Source organism: Sus scrofa, chromosome 9 (genome assembly GCF_054392235.1).
Source record: "Sus scrofa isolate SSC_HxYL_T2T_F1_AM1 chromosome 9, Sscrofa_HxYL_maternal_Yorkshire_Landrace_v2.0, whole genome shotgun sequence".
NCBI classification, from domain to species: Eukaryota; Metazoa; Chordata; class Mammalia; order Artiodactyla; family Suidae; genus Sus; species Sus scrofa.
In genome coordinates this window covers 55,764,665-55,785,381 of record NC_139391.1, presented here as the reverse complement: position 1 = coordinate 55,785,381, position 20,717 = coordinate 55,764,665, and the positions used below count along the sequence as shown (strand labels likewise).

The 20,717-nt window shown below is 47.1% G+C and overlaps 1 protein-coding gene across 6 annotated transcripts in view; it reads left to right on the top strand.

Moving 5' to 3' along the window:
- Window positions 1-20,717, top strand: part of ETS1 (ETS proto-oncogene 1, transcription factor) — a 134,873-nt gene that overhangs the window by 7,190 nt on the left and 106,966 nt on the right. For all 6 annotated transcript variants that reach the window (XM_021101988.2, XM_021101985.2, XM_084974122.1 and 3 more), the window contains 1 exon segment: window positions 7,490-7,572. In XM_021101988.2, coding sequence (XP_020957647.2) covers window positions 7,504-7,572 — 69 coding nt within the window. In that variant the 5' untranslated portion in view covers window positions 7,490-7,503.

The window sequence follows — 20,717 nt, the reverse complement described above, 5'->3', positions numbered from 1 at the left end:
GTTGCAGGTGTCATTCCAGCAAAGTAATAGTGAGGGATTTGTTTCCCTGAGGCGGAAACATAAAACAGTCTATGAGCCCCTCCTTATCCCCTGATTGATATGGTTCAACAGACTAAAACCATCTTATATTCTCTCTCCTTTTCAGGACATAGTCATGAGCAGCTTTTGCTGTATAATAATAATAACAAGAGTCCCATTTTAGTATTCCAAGAAAGATCAGTTGAGTTCTGTCAATTCATACAGAACCTGAAAGTGTTATACTTGATTAGGAGGTGGGTTTGTTTAGAGCCATCAGAGATGGATATGAGTCATTTTCAGGCCTCTAGTCAAGATAGAGTTGGGGGACTAGTGAGCAGTGAAGTTGGGGGGAAACAAGACTGACGTGTTCACTAATCTGTGAGTTGATGCTTCATGGGCTTCGAGAAAGAGCTGGTGAATTTGGCTTAAGAAGCAAAAGCCAATAGCACATGAATCAGATCCTGGCCTCCGCAGGTCACTGCTGGCTTCTTGAAACAGGAAGGGCAGTTTCCTGCCATAATATTGGAGTACTCAGTCAAGAAAATGAGGTTCTTAGAGAGTTAGGACAGAGAAACCAAGTTCAATTCTTCTTGCTGATTTCTTTTCTAACCACAAAGTTTGCTTGGGGAGGGAGTAGAGGGGATTGGTCAACAATCTAAATATACTTAGGTCTGAGTGCTTGGAGAATTGGACTTGGTAGCTTTTGTTACACTTCCAGATCTGGGGCGGGAGTGTCTTCTAAAGGGACTTGAAAAATACCAATGGACTGCTCATGAGAACTAGAAAGAAAATAATGGAAAACAATAGGCTCATCAATCGGGCATGTCCATTAGTTTAGGGAAAAATGTGATCCCGCTTGCAGTTAATGTTAAAGGAATCTAACCTCAGGGTGGGCATATGCACAGATGTCATCATAGATGGTGACTCTCCTTTATGTCCCAGAGATACCTTCACTGTCTTGGGTATACTCGGGCACTGAGATGTAACTTGCACATGCTAACTCTTCATTGAGCCAACAAGTGTCATGCATGTCTGAGATGTGCCAGCTCAAAAGACCCAGTCCCTGTCCTCTAGGAACTCATGATGCAGAAGCAGCAACAGACACAGATGCAGGAAGTACTGTGAGCTTTGGTGAGTGCACTGTGAGAGTGAGTCCCACAGAGGACGGTCAAAGATGGCCATCCAGCTGCCGAGAAGGCTTAGGGAAAGCTCCCTGAAAGCGGTGACATGGTCTGAGTCTTCCAAAACAGATTTATGCAGCTTTCAGAAAGAAGAAATTCAAACTCTTTCCATTGTCCGGGAAAGATGTTGCCTCTGTGACATGGGTGATAGTGTTGCCTTTAGTTTGGCAACGGTGCTGTCATTTGGGGAAAGTGTTCTTTATTAGTTTTTTTTTTTATCTATTTTTTATTTTTGGCTGTGACATGTGGAAGTTCCCCGGCCAGGGATCTAACCAGCACCAAAGCAGTGACCCGAGTTACAGCAGTGACAATGCTGGACCTTAACCTGCTGAGCCACCAGGGAACTCCCAGGGGAAATTGTCATTTACATGGGTGGTCCTGTTGGAAGCCAAATTCTTTTCCTCCTGCATTCCAGGCCCAAAGAGTATCTTTTCCTTCCTTCCTTCCTTCCTTCCTTTCTTTCTGTCTTTCCTTCTTTCTCTCCTTTTTTTTTTTTTTTTTTTATCTTTTGCACCTGCAGCATATGGAGGTTCCCAGGCTAGGGGTCCAATCAGAGCTGCAGCTGCTGGCTTACGCCGCAGCCACAGCAATGCCAGATCTGAGCTGTGTATGTGACCTACAGCACAGTCATGGCGACGATGGATCCTTAACCTACTAAATGAGGCCAAGGATCAAACCCTTGTCCTTATGGATACTAGTCAGATTCGTTTCAACTGAGCCATGATGGGAACTCCCCCAAAGGGTATCTTTTGAATATACATTTATATGAATCCTAAATTGCTGATATTGGGAGAAATGTTAATTGCAAATCTATTTCAATTTTGCAGAGGAAAACTGCATTTTCTCTGACCGCTTTATTGCACTTTTGTATTCCCCATGTGTAGTCTTCATACTCAGGGTATGTTACAGCCATAATTCCTGACCTGTGAGGCTCACACAGAGACTAGAGGGCCAGGTTGAATCTAAATCGCAATGGCTTTGTTGATGACACTAAAATTTCCCTTCTCTGTTATGGAAGGCAATTTGTCAATATGAATTCAAATATAGAATGTACACTACCCATCCATTGTCCCCCAAATACCACGTTTAGGCATTTAATGGGAATAGAAAATAATTTAAGAACTTTCGTAATGACAAGGAACTGGGGACAAATTAACTTTCCAGTAATAAGAGACTCCTTAAGAAAGTATGACACATGCTTGACAGCTGTATACTTTGGGATGTGGAAGTGTATTTATTGACTTAGAAAGTGTCCACAGCATTATGTCGAATGTCAGTGAACAAAGCAGATTGCAAAACCTCATGCGGAGAATAATGTCATGAAGCTAGAATTACCATCGTGAGCATTATGTTATATCTCTGTTGGATTGGTACGGACACATTTAAAAAAACACCCTGCAGAATGTGGAACAAAGCACAGTTTTCTTTAGAAGGTAGAATTCCAGGTAGTTTTGACTTTCATTTTAAACTTTTGGGTGTATTTCTTGAAATCTTTTCAATAAATATATGTATTCTTGCCAAATATTATTTTCAAAAGAAAAAAAATTAGTGTGGTTTATGGGGTTATAATTTACCTAAAGGCACAGGCTTGCTGTGAAGTGTGGATGTATTAACCCCACAGAAAAATCCTTAAGGGATATCAGTTATTATCACCTAGAAATGCAGCCAAGCAGAGGCAGAGTCGATGGGAACTAGATTCAGCTTCTGCTAAGCCTGATCTCTTTGGAATTCCCTGCTTGTCTGCTGCCTTGGCCTGAAGCACCCCCCCAACCCAGTCCCCCCCTCCCCACACCTCCTTTCATTCTGTGTGTCACCCAACCTGCCCCTGGAGAGACCTGGGTGGAGGGAAGTGTTAGCCTGAAGATTCTGGCCTGGGTACCCGGCTTGTGAAGGGCGGGAGTCTTCACAAATGATCACATGTTTTACGATCACACATGGAGGTTCCCAGGCTAGGGGTGGAATCAGAGCTGCAGTTGCCGGCCTACACCACAGTCACATCAACCTGGGATCCAAGCCACATCTGCGACCTACACCACAGCTCACGGCAATGCTGGATCCTTAACCCACTGAGTGAGACCAGGGGTTGAACCCACATCCTCATGGTTACTAGTGGGGTTCTTAACCTGCTGAGCTACAACGGGAAGTCGTAGCTGGGCATTTCTATCAGAGGCGATCCCAGGAGAGTCCAGACCTGAGAAATAGCTCCTGGTGCCTAAGAAAACTACAGAGTTCCATCCCCTTGAGGGGTGTGGGGAGGGCAGTGGGATGGGGAAGGATGGGGCTGGAGCACTGGGAACACAGGTCCCGGAGGCCCTGGTGGACCACAGCTGGCAGCGCAGCCGCCTCCTGAGCTCACAGTCACTTCAGACACATTTACTCTGCTGCTTGGACATGGCTGGTCCCATTTAAGGAAATGAACTCAGGACTCTCTGTCACCAAAGTGTTCAAATCATTTCTGCCTTCAGACAAGCCCATGGATGCTTCTAAGCTGGAGAGTTCATCTTAACTCACACAGTTGTTTCACATTTAGTCAGTAAACGTTTATAACGCCAAGGCAAAAAGTTGGTCCAGCTGATGGCCAAATAGCTGTCGTGTGGGAGGGAATTCTCCTCGGCCAACAAGTCAAAAAAAAAAAAAAAAAATCCCCCCCCAACACTCCTTTTTCTGAAAGGGCTTACGTCTACGGCAGCTGTTCTGTGTCACAATTTACAAGTGGAAACAGGGCAGGTTCTTTTTTTCTTTCTCCAAAAAATAATGAAGCAGTCATCCATTTCTGTCCCAGAGTTATTTCCTGAGATGAGAGCCCTTCAGAGCCCTGGCAACTCCCTCTTTGCAGCTTCCTCCACAGGCAAAGGGCTTTTCCCCAAGGGAAGTGTCCTTCACAGGACACGAAGCTTCGTGAATACAGCCCAGCATGGGATGCACCATATGCAGGGCTGCAGGCTTCCTCATCGCTCTGTCAAGCTGAAGGAGAAAACGTATTTCCTCGAAGCCTCTGCCCCAGCTCTGGGGATGTTGCCACGGGTAGGAATGTTGCTCTGGTGCCTTGGACTCAAGGCTGCTGAATCCAAAAGCACTTTCTTGTCCAAATACATACGTCAAATAGGAAGGAACATAGGAGGGTCAAGGTCTTCCATTGCCGGTGGGAGTCCAGGGCTGGTCCATAGGGCTGTTTGGTCAACCTTCTGTTGTTTCTTATCCCTGTCCCCCCAACTCCCCGCAGAACTGACTGCTTATTTTTCCCCTATTGTTTTTTGTTGTTTTCTTTTGGTCTTTTTAGGGCTGCACCTGCAGCATATGGAGGTTCCCAGGCTAGGGGTCCAATAGAAGCCGTAGCTGCCTGCCTTCGCCACAGCCACAGCCACAGCAACGCGGGATGCCAGCGGCATATGCGACCTACACCGAAGCTCATGGCAATGCCGGATCCTTAACCCATTGAGTGGGGCCAGGGATCAAACCCAAGTCCTCATGGATGCTAGTCAGTTTCGGTAACTGCTGAGCCATGACGGGAACGCCTTACTTTTCCCCTATTGTTGCTAAACTTACCATCTCATTGTTTTCTAGTTACATGTGAGCCTGTCTGCTCCATGCTTGAGGATGGAGCCTGTCTTTCTCTGCTTTGTCCTGAGTCCCATAGCATGTAAGGTCCACAGGTGGGGGTCTCGGTTTACCTGACTGTCTCCAACCAGCCAGAAGAGTACCTGGCACACAGCAGACGCAGGGGGATTATTTACTGAACGACAAACAAGTTCCTGGCAAAGGAAGCTTTCGATGTGCTTGTTGAATAAGTGACGGAGGACTGGGATGACGCGGAGATCTGGGGGTTTTTGGCGGAAATCGCAGGGCTGGACAGCTTGCACAAAGCAGCCCTCCCCACACCTAGACTTTTCCCAAAGGCTTGAGTTGCCCTGCAGGGCCCTGGAGGGATGATGAACCATTTTCCCCTAAGGAATCAGATCTGGGTTAAGCCGTTCTCAGTATGACACAACCTATGTCGTCAACATTTCAGTCTTATTGATGAGTAGATCCAAAACTCTGAGGTGGGGGCGTCTGAGTCGATGATGACTCACTGGGACTTTAAAATTAGATTTTAAGACAAAAAGCAGGAGTTCCCCCGTCATGGCGCAGTGGAAGTGAACCCGACTGGGAACCATGAGGTTGCGGGTTTGATCCCTGGCCTGGCTCAGGGGGTTAAGGATCCGGCATTGCTGTGAGCTGTGGTATAGGTTGCAGACACAGCTCAGATCTGTGGGCCAGCGGCAACAGCTCTGATTTGACCCCTAGCCTGGGAACCTCCATATACCACAGGAGCAGCCCTTAAAAAAAAAAGACAAAAACCAGGAATGCTTTGGTAGGAAGGGAGCCTTGAGCTCATCAAGACCATCTGTACCACTGACCTGCTCTAGGCACCTTCTTCTTCCTCCATGCCCAGTGCCCAGCGTCTGGTACCTGATAGCTGATGACTGTTTTTATAAACAAACACTGAGAGGTGACCCCAGCTTCAGACGGGGACAGGTCTTTGGACTAGAGTTCTTTGATCTTTTTCTACAATTCTACCACCAGAGAGTTCTTTCCGGGGGGTGAGGGAGGGGGGATTTTTGGCAATGGAGATCCATTCCCTGAAAAACCAGAAGACAAAAATCTTGATTAAAGTAGCCTAATTACCCTTGCCTATGTTAACTTTTTAAAATGAATATTATTTTGGTTGCATCCTACTTTGGGGAGAAAAGACATCATAAAAAGATGACATTTTAGTTAAAAACAATAAACACAGTTCTGGGATAAAATAGGTCCTCAGAAGATTTTTAACTCATTTCTCTGGACTGTACAATTTTAGCTGCTCAGGGATGGTAGCCCTTAGTATAATTTTGTATTACAGAACTTTATGTGATTTAAATACATTTCATATGATAGAAGACACAGTTGTTGGCTGTCAAGCTGTATCAAAATGGTGAACAAAGTTGCAAATCGAGCAGAAGACATATAGGATTGGTTATATACATTTTTTTTTTTATTGGTCATGAACTAGAGCAGCTTGATGTGAGATCTTAGTTCCTAGACCAGGAATTGAACCTGGACCGCAGCAGTGAAAATGCCCAGTCTTAACTCCTAGACCACCAGGGAACTCCCTTGTTAGGTTTCTTGAATTGAGGTCAGTGGTTTTAATTGTTAGCCAGTATAAAGGAAAAGGACAAATACAAACTGGAAAATAGTGAAGTTGAAACTAAAATGTTACTGCCTAACAATAGGAATTTGGTCTCTAGGAACTTGATCTTCTAAATCATTCGAGAGACATTTTTTTTTCTTAGTGTGTAATTTTGGATTCAGGAAAGTGTGTGAACGAATGCATTTTAGAGAGTGTTTGGATCAACAGAAATGTTTGCTATATAACCAATTTTCCTGATGACCAACTGCTAGCTGGAAAATCCCTTCCACCAGAACATTCCTCAAGCGTGATGGTCATTCAAACTTTGAATGCAGATAATAGCTCTCAACAAGAGTTATTTAACAGCCCTTCTCCTTTTTTTAAGATGAATAACTTTTCCCCCTTGCAGGGTGTCTCTCTGTTTATCTGTCTCAGGGTCCTGGCTGACATGCCTGATCCCTAGAGGTTTTCCGTCCCTATTTTCTCCAGTCCTTTCTTTATTTGGTTGAGGTATGCCACACTGTGTACAGAGGGCCTACTATGTGCCAGGCCTGTCTGGGTGTGGAGGGTGATAGTTGGATGGGAATGTTACTAAAAAAGACACACAATCTCTGTTCTTGCCCAGAAACACCCATAAAGCGTCTTTCGTGGGCTCCAGCTGCTTACTTTATGCAGCACACACCACTGTTCACGCCACCTTGCAGTCCTGGGACTGCCTCTGTCTAGTCTAGAGTCAGCCTTACTCTCTGTGTGCTGGGGTTTAGCCCCTTTGTTTTCCGAAGTTTTTTTTTTTTCCTCCTTCTTATGGCTCTACTCAAGGCATATGGAAGGTCCCAGGCTAGGGGTCACATTGGAGTTACACCGCAGCCACAGCAATGCCAGATCCGAGCCCCCTCTACCACCTACACCACAGCTCCCAGCAAGGCTGGGTCCTTACCTCACTGCTCCAGGCCAGGGACCGAACCCGCATCCTCATGGATACCAGTCAGGTTCCCAACCCTCTGAGCCACAACAGGAACTCCTGTTTTTCCAAGTTTTAATCCCCTTCTCTGTATTACAGAAGGGCGAACCCCCAAAGAGACCTGATCTGAGCCCTCCTGTGGTCTCTAGCCCACAGCTCAGTGAACTCTTTTCCCTCTCACAGGTGCTGACAGCGTGATGAGCTACTTCGTGGATTCTGCTGCGAGCGGCCCCGCCCCCTACGCCACAGCGCGACCCGCAATGGTGGTAAGTGGGTGGATCCCTTCCCTGGCCCCTCCCCACCCAATACAAGCTCCGCCTGCCCTCGCCTCCCCTCCCTTGCTTGGTTCCTACCGTCTGATTTCTGAGATAGAGGCAGACAGGCACCCAGCTCCGCAGCTGGAATCAGCTTTGCGTCTTGTGGAGGGGCGAGTAGTGATGAACTGATGTGAGATTAACTGTCTTTTTATCACCATATAAAGTAAAACACCCGAGACTGATGGATTTATGGAGAATGATTGCTTTAGTGTGTTTGCGTGGCAGAGGTTATGGCTCATACAAGAGTAAAGGTTCAAGCCAGCTCACTTCATTGGGTGAAGATTTTTCACAGGTTGATGTGCCTCAGATGCTCTTAGCATAATGTAACTTATTTGTATCCTACTTAAAAGCTAAAATACATAAGCTTTCTAGTTACAGAGTTTGAAACTGGAAATAAATTGTGACAACGAGTTTAGAGGAAAAACTCCCAAATCCTAGAATAAGAGGGGTAAAAGGAATTTTAAAATAGGACTGGATAAAGTTTCTTGCTCTATGGGGAAGAAGGCCCTCACCCCAGCTATGCACTGATCAGTGGAAATACTTATTGAAATTTCTTATAAATTTACTGTGTCAGAGATCCCCTAATGCTGGCATTAGTCAATTCCAATGTCAAATGAACTTTTAATGAATCATTAACTATTTATTCTAAATGTGTTTTTGTATAAAGACAGCCATCATAAATGTTGATTTTTTTTTCCTTTGGAAATTGTCAAATACATTTATTATTAACCCTTCCAAGTACATTTATAGGTCTAAATGGACACCAATCAACCAGAGATCTTTTCTTTAAAAAAATTTTTTTTAAAGTTTTATTGAAGTGCAGTTGACTTATAATGTTGAGATAATTCTGCTGTACAACAAAGTGATTCAGTTAATACATATATGCACTTTTGTCTGACTCCAGGCTTCGTCCCGTCTGGGGTTCCGCAGAATTTTTAGCACAAGCATCCTTCAGCTTGCCATGACCTCTCACTGTAATTATATATCAAAAGAGCTGATGCGTCAGAAAATTATTTTCTTTAGTATTGAACAAAGAATTACTTTAAAAAAGCTATTCTGTGTTCAAGGAATGATGAACACAACTTTCTTCCATGGCTGTTCTGTCACACACATATTTCTTCTTCTTAAAGTGGCTTCTGGGAGTTCCCGTTGTGGTGCAGCAGAAACAAATGCAACTATTAATCGTGAGGACCTGGGTTCGATCCCTGGTCTCGCTCAGTGGGTTAAGGTCCCAGTGTTGCCCTGAGCTGTGGTGTAGGTCGCAGACGCGGCTTGGATCCCGAGTTGCTGCGCCTGTGGTGTAGGCCAGCAGCTGTAGCCCCCATTTGACCCCCAGCCTGGGAACTTCCATATGCCGTGGGTGTGGCCCTAAAAAAAAAAAATGAAGTGGCTTCTGTTTTCATGTAAACACCATTCACTATATTAAACTAATTAGAATCAGGAAAATGTGTAGAGTAGAGTTTACATCAGAAATATGTTAAAAGGCGCGCGCACACACGTGTGCAGACAAAAGTCACTCCATTCTGCTGAATAGAAATTGCCAGTAGGTTTGGACCTTAAGAGCTGGAGAGCCTGAGATGTTGCCAGGGAAAGGCTCCTGTGCTTCTTACAGAGAGGTTATCGCCCAAGGCCAGCACAAATGACACTGTTTTTTTCTTAAGGATGATATTGTAAAAATGTGTTAAAATAAATAAGGATGTTGTGATTTTGGGGAAAAGTGCGTTATTGACTTGGAAAAGTGGATTTAAAAGCCAGCCTAGGTTAAATCCCTTTGCCAGTATTGTCATCCACTTAAACAAGATGAATACTTTGTTGTTTAGTGATGCCATGCAAATTCATATTTATTTTATTTCAGTCATCGAGATAAATTTTATTACAAGCATACAAGTTGCAGGTATAATATTAAGTTATCCTAGACAGGGCATCCGGAAATTATATGAGATTAAAAAACAAAAGAACTAAAGAACCACTCAAAGTGTATATTTTCAATCAAAGACTCCACACCCAACTGAATGCACTGGATGTTTTTCATGCATTTTGAATGGTTTCCACTGGTTTCAAAGCAAAGAAACTGTTGACCTCCACCCACAACAGCCATATCTGAAAAACATTATCGACACGTGGGATCCTTTTCACTTGACGTTTCCAAGTTGCTTGGGTAAAAGCAGAAGACTAGGTAAGAGAACCGCTGTGTTATTGTTCTAGCGCTTTTGCTCATAACTTCTCTCTGGGCCTCAGTTTCTCCATTCCTGGAACTGGTCAGGCAAGCTTTTGGAACCATAGAGCAAGTGGAAAAGTCCTTTGACCTCTTCGCCTAGGTCCTCTTTGAGAAAAAGAAATAGATACATAACATTGATTAGTCCAAGCTCAAGTTCAGTGACCCAGCTCCTACAGTTACCCCCAACTTTTGGCTGGGCTGCCATAAAGAATTTGTAAATGGTCTTCAGATGATACCCTTGGGACACTGCCTGAGAGAAACTAGCAAATGTCACATTCTACATCCCAAACCAAGATTTTGTGGAGGAGGGAGCACACCTTCATTGACTTTCCCAGACGAGAGCTTCCAAGTCCTGGGCACCTGCGTCTTCTCAGTTCTGGTGGAGCCTCATTGTCTAGAGCTTGTGCAGTGGTGCTTCAGCCAATAATCCCAGGTTCCCCTGCCAGGCGCCTGGTCTCTGAATTACTTAGCCTGGGCCACCAGGAAAAGAAACCACCCCGGTATGGGGACTCTGAGGGTGGACGGAAAACCACAAGAGCAGTGGGATTTTAATCCAGAGGTGATTTTGCCCCCAGGGATATTTGGTGATGTATTTTTGTTGTCAAAATGTGGAGTGGGGGGGAATGCTACTGGCATTCAGAGGGTAGAGGCCAAGTTCACACCTGCCGACACAGTACAGTTCCCCGCAAAAAAGTCTTTTATTTTTTTTTTTTTTTTGTCTTTTTGCCATTTTCTTGGGCCGCTCCTGTGGCATATGGAGGTTCCCAGGCTAGGGGTCCAATTGGAACTGTAGCCACTGGCCTACACCAGAGCCACAGCAACGCAGGATCCAGCCACGTCTTTGACCTGCACCACAGCTCACGGCAATGCCAGATCCTCAACCCACTGAGCAAGGCCAGGGATCAAACCCGCAACCTCATGGTTCCTAGTTGGATTCGTTAACCACAGCGCCACGACGGGAAATCCCACAAAAAAGTCTTAATGTCCATGGTGCCAAGGTCAAGAGGCCCTGCCCTAGAATAGCCACAAGATCAAGTTCGAAGTTGGGATGGTACTATGTGGAACTACTTGTAATTATTGCGTGAGAAAGGGAACTCTTAAAAGAAAAATAAGGATGAGACTATATTCATGTTGCTCGGGGTTCTGCTAAGCAGGCTGCTGTAGTTGCCCGAGAAACAATCTTCTAAATCAGGTCATGAATATTTTCTAGGCTCTGAAGACTGCTAAGCCTCAGATTCTTTGTGCATTAGAGGTAGCCCTGGTGTGATTTGATTGTTTGCTGTACCAGGAGAAGACTTGAAATAACCACAGCAACTGTTGTAAAATTCACCCCCCAGTACTGGCATTTTCCACAGAACTCACCTCATCTGCCTCAGGGCCACTTTGTCACAAGCCAGACACAAGTCACCCACCCCCCCAGTAAGGGCAGCCTCTCAGGAGACCTTCATGAAAGAAGCGATGTCACAGCTGGGGAGGTAGGGAAACAACCCTTCTGGAAGTTGTCTGGCCATTGTGTGGGAGGGGGTGACGTGTGGAGGTACTCAGTTGGGGTGTGTGTCAGGGACCCTTTCATCCACCGGGAGGAAGTGCTCCTTCCTGTTGTGCTGGCTCAGCAAGCCCGCTGGGAGCCCTGGAAGTCCCTCACAGCCCTGGTCCACTTCTGCGTCACCCGCCCTGTCACACCGCTGCAGCCCTGGAGCCGGGGCAGGGAGGGCAGGCCCGGAGGGGATGGGCCACCCCGAGTTCAGACCAAACCTGTCCCTATCCTTGGCTCCCTCCCTGGCGAGCAAGCATGATGTGAAGGCGGTCCTTGGGGATGGACGGCCCCTGGGCCATGTGAGCCGAGGAAGCACCTGCCACTCACCATCTCCCAGAGCTCAGGCCTCTGGGACCATAATGATGCGCTGGGCAGGAGAGATGGCCCAGCGTGAGACCCCCATCTTGGGCCAGACGCTCGGGGACACAGCCTGGGCCAAGTACCCTGGCAAGCAGGTAGGCTCTGGAGTCAGAAAGACCAGCTTTAAAGCCTGGTCTGTTACTCCTCAGCCACATGACCTTGGGCACTGAACCTCAGTGTGGTCATCTGTAAAATAGGCAGAGTATCACCTGCCACATAAGGTCCGAGTGAAACCAGCCATAGGTAGGACCTCCCTATGTTTACTGTCTCTCCTCTGTTTTTCTCTGGACTTTTCGATTGTGTTCGATGGCCATGTGGAGGGAAGAGGGGAGGTGATGCCATGAACTGTCCATGCACGGGGGTGGCTAGAACAAGAGGGGCCCCTGGGCGGAGATGGAGACATTCTTACTGAGACGCCTCCTTGCTTCATCTCTGCCCTGCCCGAGAAACAGCTCCCCTGCCACCAGATCGAAGTTCTCATGTAATGGGCTGGTGGTTTACAACCCCATGTGTAAACAGACCTGGTTCTCTTATCTTGAGTAATTGCAGTTTAATTGGGCTTCCTTGGGAAGCAATCCCCTTCTGACCCAGTGCTGTTTGCTCTCTTCACCTCCACCCCACATGCCTTAGGATGTGCTCAGGGGGGCGTCTTGCTGTCCCTTCCACTTCTTGGGAATTTGGGAAGGGCGTGTGCCACTTTCTAGGCAGCTGAGCATACCTGCCTTTCCCCTCTCTCTAGAAATCCTGGAGAGCAATGGATAAGGTATTCTGGATTAGAGAAATAAGAATATACAAAAGAGAAATTTAGAAGGTAAATTTTTTTCTTTTTCCTTGGGGTGGTGATGGCTTTACCCCTGGAGAGGTTGCTGGAACATTGTGTTTAAGAAGTGATCCATAGGGAGTTCCGTTTGTGGCTCAGCAGTTAACAAACCTGACGAGGATCCAGGAAGATTCAGGTTTGGTCCCTGGCCTCGCTTAGTGGGTTAAGGATCCAGCGTTGCCGTGAGCTGTGGTGTAGGTGGCAGATGTAGCTCAGATCCCGAGTTGCTGTGGGTGTGGTGCAGGCTGGTAGCTGTAGCTCCAATTTGACCCCCAGCCTAGGAACCTCCATATGCTGCGGGTGTGGCCCTAAAAAGCAAACAAAAAGAAGTGATCTATAGCCGTAACTTCTAGTAGTAGTCAGAAAAAGTAATGGAAAAAAGAGACTATTTTTCCAGCCACTTAGAAAGTGGGGATTTTCTAAGATAATGGGTTGTCAGCACGCATTAGAGAATTTCAGAGCTAGACCATAACCTTGAGCCCATCTCCTGCTATCAGGAAATTTCAGGTCCTAGGAGGCTTAGTGAGTTGCCCAAGTTTACAAGCTGGCAAAGGATGGCATGTGGGACACTCCCATCAGATGCATCTTGATCATTTTTAAGAAATGTGATAGATAAGAATTTATGACAATTCATGCATCCATGTGCTCTACTCATGGTGAACTGGCTTCCCCTGACTTAGGAAGAAAACCAGAAGTCTGTTTTGTAGGCGGCTAAGCACATCAGAATTCCTGCCCAGTTTTTTTTTTTTTTTTTTTTTCTCTTCATAGGAGGTTCTCCCAGCCTCCTATCACGATGCCTTTAGTTGCCCTGCATCTCCATGCTTGGGATGCATTTGGGATGGATGCCTGAAGCTGGCACCCCGCAGAATCACCGGGAGCCCGAAGCTTCCTGCAAAGTGATGGATAACAGGGATCCCAGCCGCTGTCTCTCAGCAGGAGAGGGTCAAGTCCGGGGCCTGGGACTGGGGCAGGTCCCACCAAGGAACCCACGCAGTGGAGGGGCTGTGGTCTCAGGCTGGCATGAGGAGCTGGAGTGAGGTCACCCCCTCCCAAGCGCCCTGCAACCAACTTGGTCTGCTGCCCCAGGGCCTGGGTTATCTCATGGTGGCCTTGGCTGTGGTCCACCAGGCCTTGGAGGCCAAGCTCAGCCTTTCATGGAGCACAGAACCCCGCATTCCCACCTCTGCTCTCTCTCTGCTTCAAATTCTTTTCTCTCTCAGAAACCTGCCTTCTCGCCAAGGCCCAAGCCCATCACTCTTATTGTTTTAGAAAGAATTTCCTGGCCTTGAGTCTAAAATTAAATTGCCCTTTGAGAGTTTCCTATTTTGTCTGTTCCTGCCCCTCCTGTGGCTGCACTACCCTCGTCCCCTCCCCCATGGTGGGAGCTGAGGGGTGTTTCTGTGTTGCCTCCTTCCCTTCTGCCTCCCAAGAGAGCAGGACACATGTGCCCCTGGAAGCAGATGTGCCCAGTGTTGTTCTGAGGGCCAGATACTGTCGGTCCCCAATGCCTCCCCAGAGATGCTAAAAGTGCTGCTCCGTGACCTGCCAGAAAATGAGGGAGAGAAGGTGCTGGCTGGTCTAGCACCTTCTGAGGATGAGTAAGCCCAGACTTGATGACAAGTCTGTGGAGCTGGTCAGGCCAGCCTGGAAGGGCCACTGTGTGCAAGGAGGTGAAAGGTTTTAAGCTGAGAAAATCCCCATTTAAAGACACACTCTCTGGAGTACCTCATATACGAGAGCCCCTGGATGGTGCAGCAGCCAGGAACTCCCTAACTTCACTTTCTTCTACTGAAAAAGAGGAAATGCGGCATTCCTATTGTGGCTCAGCAGGTTAAGAACCCAACTAGTGTCCATGAGGATGCGGATTCGATCCCTGGCCTTGCTTAGTGGGTTAAGGATCTGGTGATGCCAGAGCTGTGCCATAGGTCTCAGATGCAGCTCGGATCTGGCATTGCTGTGGCTGTGGTGTAGACCAGCAGCTACGCTCCGATTGGACCTCCAGCCCAGGAACTTCTGTATGCTGCAGATATGGCCCTAGAAAAGACCAAAAAAGAAAAGAAAAAGACAAAAAGGGAGTTCCCGTCATGACTCAGTGCTTAACGAATCAGACTAGGAAGCATGAGGTTGTGGGTTCGATCCCCGGCCTCGCTCAGTGGGTTAAAGACCTGGTGTTGCCGTGAGCTGTGGTGTAGGTCACAGACGAGGCTCAGATCTGGCGTTGCTGTGGCTTTGGCATAGGCTGGCAGCAACAGCTCCAACTCAACCCCTAGCCTGGGAACTTCCATATGCCACGGGGGCGGCCCTAGAAAAAGGCAAAAAGACCAAAAAAAAAGACAGAAGAAAAATAGGATGTGTGGTGGCAGAACATTGGGGCTTCAGGGAAGAATTAATTCTTCAGCAACCTGAAAGCTTTAACATATTAGGTTGACCACTTTTTTGGAGTTTTTTTGGTATCTTTTTTTCATAGCCGCACACGCAGCATATGGAAGTACCCAGGCTAAGGGCAGAATCGGAGCTTTAGCCTATAGGTCACGCCTATGTCTGTGACCTACACCACAGCTCATGGCAATGCCGGATCCTTAACCCACTGAGCTAGGCCAGGGGTTGAACCTCATGGACGCTAGTCAGATTCGTTTCCACTGAGCCGTGATGGGAACTCCTAGGTTTACCAGCTTGAACATATTAGGTTGACCAGCGACCTGAAGGCTTTAACATATTTTAAAGGAACATTGTGTGTCATGAATCTAACATGAAAGTCTGGCTCTCTCTGAGCCTCTCTACCCTGGGATGGTTATTTAGCAAATGAAGGTTGCCCATTAGGAGAAAGAATGTGGATGGATCAGCAAAATAGGAGGCTTGCCTTAAGAAGGGAACTTGGGAGATCACTGGCGCCAACCTCCTCAGGAAGCAAAGGCTTAAAAAGGTTAAGAGACAGACTGGAAGCTGCGCAGCTCCCTCGGGCCAGAGCAGAACTTGCACCCAGGCTTCCTGAATCTCAGTGTCCTGTCTCCCTACTGGAGCGTGTGGCCAGCTGCCATGCCTAGAATGACGCAGTGTTAGCCCCGTGGAGGCAAACCCTGTATCCATCCCTCGTGTGAACTTGGCTTTGCCTCTGGGCTTACGCATTTTTTTTTTTCCCTCGAGCAGCAGCATCTAGAACTATTTATTATGTCTTCTGTTTCTGGCCCTGTCCTGAGGCTAAACCCTAGGATTCTGAAGTCGGTTCAAGGAAAGACAGATTTATTCCTGCAGAGTTTGTGAACCGTGTAACTTAGACACAAGAAAGGGCAGGCATGATTTGGGGAGCAAACACCTGGACAGTTCCGGCTGCCTGTCTCAAGGCAGAAAGGAACCCGGAAGAGTGGGTCACACATCCTCTTACAGACACGTGGCCGCCATCTGTTTGCCATCTAGTGTTGAAAAAGTCCCCGGCATTCCCTCTTTTCCAGGTGTCGGGGAGCAGACTCGGAGCCAATGCAGTGCTGTGAAGTTTGGCAGGGCCTGGGGTGGGGTCGAGGGGTTGTGTGGAGGGTAGCCACAGGGAGGGGGCCACGTGGCTGGGGAGGGATGCTTTAGGCAGGGCACCCAGGGAGACAGAATGCAGTAGAGGGGACCCTGTGGCTGTGGTGGTAGCCTCAGAGCTGGCACGCCTTAAGCAGGCACAAGTGTGTGTCCTTCATCCTAATGCCTTCTAGATCGAACCCATGTCTTCATGGCTGTTAGTCAGGTTCATTGCCACTAAGCCACAGTGGGAACTCCTTAGTTTGCTTTTATATCTTGGTTATTGTAGATTATGCTGCCATGAACCTTGGGGTGCACATATCTTTTCAAATTTGTGTTTTGGGGTCTTTTGGATAAATACTCAGAGACAGAATTGCTGGATGATGCAGCAGAGCCATTTCTATCCTTTCTTTATTTTTAACTGCCGTTTTCCCCATGTCTATACTTTAACTAAATCCTTTGTGTTTCTAGATCTGACTTTATCCTTTTCTGTCTTCTCCTGTCATGCAGCCACCTCTCGAGGGATTCCTCCACCGAGTTGCTCTGTTATCACTCCATCTGAGTAAAATCAAAAGTGGAATTTTCTTCCACCCTGCTTATTTATGTGCTTAAGCCATTTTCACTATTGCAAAAGCAAGCCGTGTAAGCATTATCTTAGATTCCCCCTTCTCCCTTCATCTCCTATAAGTCATAAACTCATGGCTTGAAACAAATCTTGTATTTCTTGTTTCCTCTTCACCTCAACACTCATGACCCTAATCCAATCCTTTCTTCATAACTGGCCTGCTGCTTAGCCCTGGAACTCAGGGGAAACATTCATACAGGGGCAAAGCCTAAGGGCTCACCCCAAACTCAGTTTTCAAGCTAAATATATCTTAATGCAATATATATATATTTTTTCTTTTTTGGCTGCCTGAGACATACAGAGTTGCCATGCCAGGGATCAGATCTGAGCTGCAGGTGTGACCTACGCTGCTGCACCTGCAGCAATGCCCTCTGTGCAAGACTGAGGATTGAACCTGCATGCTGGTACTGCAGAGATGCTATCAAACCCATTGTGCCACAGAGGGAACTCCTAATGCAATATTTGAAAATCAAAATTAATGCAAAAATTATTATAAGAAATAAAAAATTTAAATATAGTTAGGATCAGGAGGACTGATTTTTTTTCCTTTATGCCTCAAGCTTCAACATGGCTCTGCAGGGCACTGTTACTGCCTGCATTAGCCTTGTCACCTTCTGCACCTGCCCAATCCATCCTATTCAGAGCCATCAGATGAGTCTTTCTGGAACATCTCGATTTGCCATGTCACTGCCTCTAATACAACTTCCGATGCCTTCCTCCTGGTCTGATAGTCCTGGCCCTCAAGGCTGATCATACCCCATCCCTCTAGCTTTCATTCTTACTAATTGTCCTCCGTTACAAGCCTCTTATTGGCAAGAGCACCCTTTTCCTCATGCTTGTCACCACCCAACAGCATGGCTTTTCTCTGTCTCCATCACCCATCTGAGCCTTTCCTCGTCCTGCCATAGTCGTATGTGTCCCTTTGCACCTTTGGGTGTGTCATCCCTTTTGGCTCTCCAGACCCTTCACCAAATATTCTAGGTTACATCTTACTTGACCTCTCAGTTTATACTTTGACCTGCTTCCTCCATGAAGTCTTACCTGCTGCCCCCTCCTCCCCCTGCACGTCGGTGCTTAACTCTGTCCCATCCCCTCGCTGTCATTTCCTGTTTACCAGTCTGTATGCGTCTGAGGGTAAAGTTCATTTCTTGCTCATGCTGTATTCTTAGCATCGAACATAATACTTGGCATAGGCTAGATGTGCGATATAGATGTGTTCCCTGACGGTCCATTGTTATGCTCCATCTAGCACCCAGCTCGGGGCAGCAGCCTCCCTTCCTGAGCACCCAGGTGGAGGAAAAGACAGTTTGAAATCAGGTAGACCTTGGTTAGAGCTCTTTCTCCAGTATTTTATTAGCTGTGTGGACTTGGGAAATTTACTCGTCCTATTTATTTATTTATTTAGTGCTTTTGAGGGCCGCACTCATGGCATATGGAAGTTCCCAGGCTAGGGGTCCAATTGGAGCTGTAGCCACCGGCCTGCACCACAGCCACAGTGACGCCAGATCCGGGCTGCGTCTGCAACCTGCACCACAGGTCATGGCAACGCCAGATCCTTAACCCACTGAATGAGGCCAGGGGTCGAACCTGCATCCTCATGGATCCTAGTCAGGTTCGATAACTGCTGAGCCACAAAGGGAACTCCTGCTTGTCCTCTTAAAGCCTTGGTTTGTTCTTCTGTAAAATGGAGATAAAAAAGTACTAATCTTGGGACTTCCTGTTGTGACCCAGCGGTAATGAACTTGACTAGCATCCATACGGATGCGAGTTCAATCCCTGGCCTTGCTCAGTGGGTTAAGGATCCGGTGAGTGAGTGGTGTGTGACCTATGTTAATTCCTTTCCGAGATCAGCTGTGGGATGAATGAGTGAGGACCCATCAGACGGTTTCCTTAAACTGCGACAGGGGCTGGGCGGGTTGCCTGCATCTCCTGAACTCACCTCCAGTTCACCAGCAGCCAGGAAAGCAAGATGTTGACTCGAACTTGTTTGGGGTGGTGCCCTCTTAACGCCTGGAGCTGGGGGGCTCCACTGCCTAGATTTCTGACCCGTTCATAACCTGCTTCTTTCTTCTCAACTGAGAAGGTTTCATAATGAATTGGAACTGGCTCTGTGGTTCTCTTGAGTAAAAATGTCATTCTCATGCTCTATGAAATAGGTATTAAGTCAGTTTGTGAAATGTTTAATAAACAGGCAGGTGTCTAGGTAATAAGGGTCACAGGGCTTCCAGGAGCATCTGTGAGCAAAGATGTTTGTGGTTCATGGTAGGTTTGGTGCATTATCTCTTTCTCATTCTTAAAAATAGGGTCCCCTGGCACCACTGAGGACTGCTAAGGGGGAAATCAGTCTTAAAAATAGACTTCCCTGTATAAAATAATAAATGAACCCTCCTTGACAACAAGGAGTCTGGTGTGGGGGCAGGAGGGACTCCAGAAAATAGCTTATCATGCAAGTCAGGGAGATGCTGTAGGTGGTTGTTGGTCAAAGGCTTCGAGCTGACTCACTGAGCAGGCATCGCCTGGGTCTGGACCTTCACTGCTTTATCCTGAACCCACCATCTAGTCCTTCCGCCCTCCATTGCCCCAATGCAATGGGCTCAGATGATTTTCCTTCAACACCCCTTTGCACACCACGCCTTGCCTTCAGTGGCTTTTTCTTGGCAGAGAAGCCTCGGCTTGGAAACTTGAGTTCAAGTTCTCCTCAGGTTCCCACCACCCCAGCAGGAACCTATCCACAAGGATCCCATGTATCACCTGCTTTCTTCTTCTTCTTCTTCTTTTTTTTTTTTTTTTTTTTTTTTTGGTCTTTTTAGGGCCATACCCATGGCATATGGAGGTTCCAAGACTAGGGGTTGAGTAGAAGCTGTAGCTGCCGTCCTACACCACTGCCACAGCAACGTGGGATCTGAGCCACGTCTGCAGCCGACACCACAGCTCATGACACTGCCGGATCCTTAACCCACTGAGCGAGGCCAGGGATCAAACCCGTGGCCTCATGGATATTAGTCAGGTTCCTTAACCATTGAGTCACGAGGGGAACCCCAACCTACTGCCTTCTTACAAGGACCTTCTGCTTTACGCAAACCGCACTCACACACTGTCCCCGAAGAAGACAGGGTCAGGTCGCTTTGAGTTCTCCTTTTTACCATTTAGATACAGAATTTCATCACTCGAGACCCTGCTCCTACACTCCTGCTACTTGATGCTGAATTTTGAGAAAGACTCTGGAGAAATATGAAAAAGTGGGGAGAGATGTCTAGGGCACACAGCTTGCCTAGGAAATGTGCTTTGGTTTTGCTTCTGCTGCAAAGGACTGTTGCAGACCTGCTTATTTGGGGGGGAATCAAAAGCAAACCTAAATTTTGCTGCATCAGGAGCACACAGTGTTAAAATACAATGTCAGTGCCACGGTTTTACACTGGAATTAAGGACACATTTTCTGACCAAAGTTCAGTTGAGTGGTCTTGCTGATGATTTCCCTAAATCTTGGTTTCAGACCCAAATGGCAGAACCACCACTGCTCCGTTTACGTTCTTGTGGCTCCACCAGCAACACCCCCCCCCCCCGCCCCATTAGAAACCAAGGACGGTAGCCTCTGCCCTTTGACAACTCAGTGTGACTCTGGCAGCCCTAAGGGTGTTATTCTGGGCTCAGCACCTTTAACCCACTTGGGAGAGGAAGAGCCCCCAAGTAGACTTCATCCAGGCCTGGCCTGAATGATTTTATGAATATTATGAAAAATATTTTATGAATATTATGAAAAATCATGTCCAAATTAGTGTGCACACAACCTTCTTTTATGTTTTGGACTTGATTGTCCTTTTTTTTTCTCTGTGCCAATATACTCTCTTCTGTTACTTTGCTGAGCTTAAGTGAATGGACCATTGCAAAACGGGGAAGACAGGATAGCTAGTGAAAGGTGGGAGCAAATGTACTAGGGCTGGGTTCTTGCACTGCAGCGCAAGGGGACGGGGGACCGAAATGGCTCTCCAGTCAGAGGCTCTTACTGGGCTCAGCCAGCTACTCTTTAGGGTAG